At 35.2% G+C, this 6914-nt stretch overlaps 1 protein-coding gene across 9 annotated transcripts in view; it reads left to right on the forward strand.

The window, feature by feature from the left end:
- LOC106524118 (focal adhesion kinase 1) overlaps positions 1-6914 on the forward strand; it is an 81130-nt gene that overhangs the window by 41989 nt on the left and 32227 nt on the right. For all 9 annotated transcript variants that reach the window (XM_014017789.1, XM_014017783.1, XM_014017787.1 and 6 more), the window contains 6 exons: positions 651-735; positions 869-969; positions 1317-1432; positions 1526-1626; positions 3835-3924; positions 4033-4237. In XM_014017789.1, coding sequence (XP_013873243.1) covers positions 651-735; positions 869-969; positions 1317-1432; positions 1526-1626; positions 3835-3924; positions 4033-4237 — 698 coding nt within the window. The remainder of the gene's footprint in view (positions 1-650; positions 736-868; positions 970-1316; positions 1433-1525; positions 1627-3834; positions 3925-4032; positions 4238-6914) is intronic.

The raw sequence follows: 6914 nt of genomic DNA on the forward strand, positions 1-6914 counted from the left end.
TGTGTGTGTGTGTGTGTGTGTGTGTGTGTGTGTGTGTGTGTGTGCGTGCGTGTATAGGTATTTCTGACTGGAACACGTTGCCTTCAGAAATAGCATTTTTTGATAATCATGATAAACGTAATAATGATCTAAAAAAAGTAATTTTAAAGTGTTTGAGCTGGTTGTTTCAATTTGAAGTGTTGAAGTTGGTTGTCTTTGTATTCGGGTGTGTGTTCTGGCTGTTATGCTTTGTGGTTATATTGATTGATTTGTTTTAATATGTTTTTGTTAGACTCCAGGTAGAGTAGTCTCTGCCAAGGCTTAGACTAATTTGGATCCTAAGAAATAAACAAAGACTGACTAAGATTGTCTTCTATCACAACAGTTTCTACTAAAGCAGTTCAACACTAAAGGTGTACCAAAATAAAATAAGAGCAGCTTATTATTGCTCTGTAACAGTATTAGTAAAATATGTCTCTAAAATTTAGAGAAGTTTAGAGAATTATTTAGGGTCTAAATAATTGTATTGATTTCCTAAATTTTTTATCTGCATAGTTTCAAAGTTGAATTTTCTTGTTTTTTGTTAGATTTGAAAGCAGACAGTGAATTTGCTGTGTCTGATGTTGTAATATTACTGTTAATGAATTTGCTTTGATGTATTTGTTTCTCAGGACAATCCGGCTTTGTCTGTCGCAGTGAAGACGTGTAAGAACTCAACGTCAGACAGCGTCAGGGAAAAATTCCTGCAGGAAGCATGTAAGTTCTTTGTGTGCAACCGTACCTGCACAAAACCTGGAACTAATTATTTGTAAATGAGCCCTTTCTGCAGAAGGACAGCGGCATCTCCATTGTTTGGTTTGTGTGAACCTTTTTGTTTGAACTCCTGCAGTGACCATGCGTCAGTTCGACCATCCTCACATAGTGAAGCTGATGGGGGTCATTACAGAGAACCCAGTGTGGATCATCATGGAGCTCTGCACACTTGGAGAGGTACAACACTAAGATCAGTGGTGTCAAACTCGTTTTCAGAGGGCCACATGAGCAAATTGTTGATATTATGTAAAAATGAAAGAAAAGAGAGACTTGAGAATTTTAAACCTTAAAACAGAATACATTAATACAAACAGAAATCATGTTTTGTATTTTTTGTTACTGTTGCTCTTTTAATACTGGTAGGTATTAGACAGGTTGTTAGACTCACACTTGACCTTTTTGTATGAATTGAATTTCTTTGTAAACTTTTCTTTATCTTTGTTCATGTTCTCTTTTTGTTTGTCCTTGATCATATTTATTGCTCACTGCTGATTTTTTTTTCCTCTATCTTTTTGTGTCCATAGCTACGATCATTTCTCCAGGTTAGAAAATACAGTTTAGATCTGGCTTCTCTCATCTTGTACTCTTATCAGCTCAGCACAGCGCTGGCGTATCTGGAGAGCAAACGCTTTGTGCACAGGTATGACAACATTCTGAAATACTTCAACCAAATGCCACCAAACAATGTTTCTCATTCCTCTATTAATTCTTTTTAAATATTTGTTTTTATCAGGGATATTGCAGCAAGAAATGTTCTGGTGTCCACAGTTGACTGTGTAAAGTTGGGAGACTTTGGACTGTCTCGATACATGGAGGACAGCTCTTATTATAAAGGTAATTAAATACTACTATACACTAAATACTAATATAAGAAATTTCTCCTAAGTTTCTAACCTCAACAAGTCAACAAGACATAATTTGAATAATAACATAAATAAATAATGTATTGTACTTATTACATATAATGCATTTTTTCTAAGACAGAAATAAAAATTATAGCATAGTTTCAGAACTTGGAGGATTTATTTACAAAGAGCAGCTTTTTGTGAGTTTTTTCTCACTGCTGGAGCTTCTGGCTCAGTGACATTGGGTCTTTTCAAAGAATATTTTCAGAGCCTTTTAATATAAAAAATAAAACACATTTTTTTCTGGTTTTGAGTGGGTTCTGATATTTTTCCCAGTTTGATCATATGTGCAAGTTTGAATGTGCCTGTATGCGAATCATCACTTTGTTCAGTATACATTTCAAAGTTAAACTTTAGATACAAAAGTCCCAAAGAGGTCAGGGTGTCATCAGCTATCAGCTGTTAAACAAAGAGTCTCTGATGAAATAAACAAATATACTTGTTTATTAATTACCGTCACCATTAAAAGCTGCCTGCAGCAGCACCTCTGATTTCTGGCTGTGGGTCACGRTGCTCTGTGGACGGAGAGGTTTTCTGTTCTCAGTGTGTTAAATTGTCTGTAGTTTTTGGTTTCAGCTCAGAAACTTGCTGCTCAAATCTGCTTTATTTCTTGTAAAAACTGTTGAGTAACTCCTTGTTTTCGAACCACATTAATCTGTGACTTTGTTTTTCTTTATGGCCACAAATGTCTGCTTTCCATAGCTTTAACGAGAACAGAGGTTTCCTGTATGCTCCTCCTTAAATAAAAACACTTTAAGTTGTATGTGTGAATATATCACCATTGGTTGGACAGAGGATGTTTTATGGAAAATCTTCTGCCCAACTGTCCAAACCCCAAAAGTCCTGGGAGGTCTTGGGCAGAGTGGGTGATGATGTTTTGCTTTGGCATCTCCCCCAGCCACAGTGAACCGGTACTTTGAGAACACGTACAGTCAGGCGCCGGTTGTTCTGAGGTAATCTGATAGGATTTTGGATAATGGATTGGACAAAATCTTGAAAATGAGTTGTTCAAAACCAAAAACAGATTCTGAAATTGGATTTGACCATGTAATTCAATACTGGTTTTAATCTGAATCAAACCCTCAACTTGTGRTGTTCGAAACTTTTTAGTGGGATTGGGATAATTTTGATCCAAAAACTCTGGCTTATTCTCATCCTAGTAGTTTGGTGGATTTCAGGAAATAAATTTGATTTAAATTAAATTTCAACTCATCAAAGAAACAACATTTATCTTAAGTAGATTAACATTTATTTATTGATATTTTTTTACCCAGTTTTCAAACCATACAGGTCAAATCATTGACTAATTTACACTACAGACATGTATAGTATAAAATATCTTCTCAATTGCTGCCAAAATTAGAAAAACAAAAACTCACCTTTAATTGGAAACAGTTCAAAGATCATCAGATAACATTTTTCACTATGGTGGATATTAAAGTTCTATTCTATTCTATTCTATTCTATTCTATTCTATTCTATTCTATTGAAAGAGCATAAGTACAGATTCACCTGGCAGAGAAGTGTTAATCTAACTGCAGCAAACTAAAACTGAACTTGAGATCCGTTTCCTGAAAGGAAAGTTTCAAACTTAAAAAAAAATGTGTTTCAGGATCAAGATTTTTATTTTAAAATTAGGTTTTACATGGATCATATTTTGTTTTTGTTTTTTTTTTGTTTTTGTGTAACAGATATGTTGTGGCTGGTCAAGAGATGAGCAGTTTGTATTTTTACTTAATTATTATTATTATTAAATAAATATCCTTTTAKTGTTAGATATTCTACCTGTTTTACGTATGTAGCAGCCTTCAGTGTGACGTGCTCATTATCCAAAATTGGTAATCAGGATGAGACTAATTTAATCTAACGTTTCTTTAAACAGCTGTAATAAAAATAAGACAGATTACGTGATCCTGGATAGCAATGAAGGGGATTGCAAAATCCAGATAATTTTGTTCCAGATTATACCTTTTGAACAACAGATGATAATGTTTTTACATGATATAACCTTCATGAGGCGGTGGGCCGTTCTGTTAGGAAAACCCCCCACCCTTTGGAAAACGACGAGGTAAACGCTGTAATAATGTAGTATAAAAGTAGAAAGTGTAACTTGTTTTTTTTTATTTCCATTTTCCAGCATCTAAAGGTAAACTACCTATCAAATGGATGGCCCCAGAATCCATCAACTTCAGAAGATTTACTTCAGCCAGCGACGTCTGGATGTTCGGTAATCTTAAGTTTTTATATGTCTCATTTTTTTGTGTTCATTCGTTGTCTGATCTTCAGATCTTTTGCTTTGACATTGAAATACTTAAATATGCCTGTCTGCCTACAGGCGTCTGCATGTGGGAGATTCTGATGTTTGGCATCAAGCCTTTCCAGGGTGTGAAGAACAACGACGTTATTGGCAGGATAGAGAATGGAGAGCGGCTTGCTATGCCCCCTCAGTGCCCTCCCACGCTCTACAGCCTGATGACAAAATGCTGGTCGTACGATCCCAGCAAGAGGCCGCGCTTTCAAGAACTTAAAACACAGCTAAGGTATTTAAAAACACGACTGTTACAAATGTCAGTTTTTCAAACTCCAGTAAAAGTAAACTAAAAACCTGATTTAATCACTGAACAGAAACTGTTCAGAATATTTTACTATAGATGAAACAGATTGTCACAAAGTGTTTTCATCTTCACTCCTTATTGTTTTGGTTTAATCAGATTTGCACAGAATCATTAGTTCTTCTTGACTGACAATAGACTTCTGAATTATAAAATAAAATAAAACAAGCAAAACCACAACTACTTAACAAAATAAGTTGGAACAGTAATAATTTTGAAGTGATTACACAATAATATAAAGGGATTAAAACAACACAAGGAAACACTGAGAAAAATGGTGACRTGTTCAATACTTATTTTACCCGTTGTATGTTTCGCACTGTTGCAGGTCTTTGTTTAGATCCTGATTAGTCCTGATCGGAGAAGGCTGCTTTGAATAGTAACTAAAACATTTTTACACTTTGATTGAAGTAGAGATGCCTGGTTATAATAAATGCTTTAATAAAGGTTATTTTCAATACATTAGAATACATTTACTCACTATAATTGGTTATGTAGTGCAGATTAATGTCCCAATTTTTAAATTTTTTTATTTAGTTTTTTTAGCATCTTCACTACCCACTTGCAAGAAGTTGATTTTCTAAAACTGGCTAGTTTTGGAGCTACATGTTATGTGTGGTTACAGTTGTTTCAAAATAAAAGCACAGTTAAAGTCTGAATAATTGAGTCACAACTAGATTGCTTGTAGCTTGTGTAATTGTACATTTAAATCCCAATGTTGCATCAAAAATGTACTCTACTCAAGTGAAACATGGCAGCAGCACGACACAATGCTGTCATTTTTTCCTCCAGCAGGCACATTTTCTGTGTCTTACTCTCTCTCAGTAATGCAGAAACAGGAAAATACGAGTGCATATTTGACTCCTGTGGTTTTATGAGTTTGTTTAAAAGCAGCGTGACTCACACCTGAAATTCCACCTCCATGTGTACAGTGAATGTGAGTCCCTCTTTCTCCTGCTACAGTTCCAGGTTTTTTTTCTTTCTTGTCTTTTCTTCCTGACCTCTTTGGCATTTTTACATTCTCTCAGTGGTATTTTTCCATGTTTTTGAATCCAAATGAGTTTCAGGCATTGTGATATTTATTGGCCTTCATTCGACATGAGCCGTACATATGTAGTTTGCACGTTTTAACACGACATGGAAAAGTAGATTTGCTTTTGGTGCTCAGTTGACAAAATTAAGAACATTTATTTAAATTGACAATTACAGCTCAGCATGATGGAGAGCTAATGAGCTCTCTTTGTGCCTGGTTGGATGTCTTGGAAACAGAGTCAATATTAGCTGTATTCACTGTGGTTGCCGGGTGTTATTTGGAGAAACTCATGCCATATAAGGTTTTAAAGTTTGGATAAGCTTTGGTTTGACTAGGCTCTTATATCATCAGACCAATTATAGGTCTCTTTGGCCAAATGTGCAGCTCTTAGCTTCAACTGCAATCTTTCTAGATGGTAGACCAACATTTGTGTGTGTGTGTGTGGCAGAGGTGGGGGTGGGGGGTTACAAAGTGGGCAGCTGCCAGGAGCTACAGCTTTCCAAAGAACCGAAATGGAGAGAATGAAAGAAGGAAAAAGCCAAGCAGATCTAATGTAACTCGCTGCTCCAGCGTTCAGACCGCCGAGGCTTCTAAAGCTCAGATAATATTATCTCGACGGTGAAGCGTGTTGGCAGAACGTCTGACGCTTGCAGTCCGGTGGAGTTTCAGCTGCAGCAGAGCAGTTTTAGAGCTCCGGAGCTTTAGGCTTTATCCTTTTAGAGTTGTGTTGTTTGCTATTGTTCGTGTTGACCTTCTGCAGCGCATCAGTGCTGACGGCTGACGGCACTTCATCGTTCTAATCTAGTCTTTCTCAAAAGTGTCTGAAGACGGATCATTCTGGTGCAACTGGATTTTTTTTTTTTTTGAGGTAAAGTATGTTTCTGTCTTAAACTTCTCTAAATGTTGTTTCTTGTTCCGTAACTTCAGTTTCGTATCGTAGTGATTGACATCAAGTGGATGCTAAATATCTGTGAGTTCAGTCTAACCTCAGGTTCTTATGAAGTCCTAAAAAAATGTGGAAAAATATTGTTTGCTTTCAGTATTTTCTAGATCTGAATGAGTAGAGAAACCAAACTTATTTATGTTTCCAGTTTTTTTATTTTATGCTAATTTGAAATTCTAAAATAGGTTGTTCAAACAAGCAGCTTTTTTCTGTAAGTATTATAAATAAAAGATGGACGATCTTATACTTTCTTAGTTTACATTGTAAAATGAATCAAGTTAAGTTTCTCAGTGCTGTATAAATTTTTAACATTTTACCATTTGTTACATAAATGTATGAAGCTTCGGTGTAGCTCAGGGGTATCTTCATTACACAGAGGGACCAAAATTCAAAACTTGATCTAAACCCAGAGTCAATTTCTGTCAGTACTTCTTGAAATATGTTATGTAACAAAATATTCTTATATAAATACAAATAACATTTTACAAATTATGTTTTATGTAGCATTTAGATCATACATTTAGAACAACCTAACAAATAAAGAAACGTTAAATTTAGATACATTATTAGCATTCATGCCATATTCTCTATCAAAAACTTTTTCATTAAGTATTTCTTATATTTTATCA

The sequence above is a fragment of the Austrofundulus limnaeus genome, unplaced genomic scaffold, assembly GCF_001266775.1.
Source record: "Austrofundulus limnaeus strain Quisiro unplaced genomic scaffold, Austrofundulus_limnaeus-1.0 Scaffold177, whole genome shotgun sequence".
NCBI classification, from domain to species: Eukaryota; Metazoa; Chordata; class Actinopteri; order Cyprinodontiformes; family Rivulidae; genus Austrofundulus; species Austrofundulus limnaeus.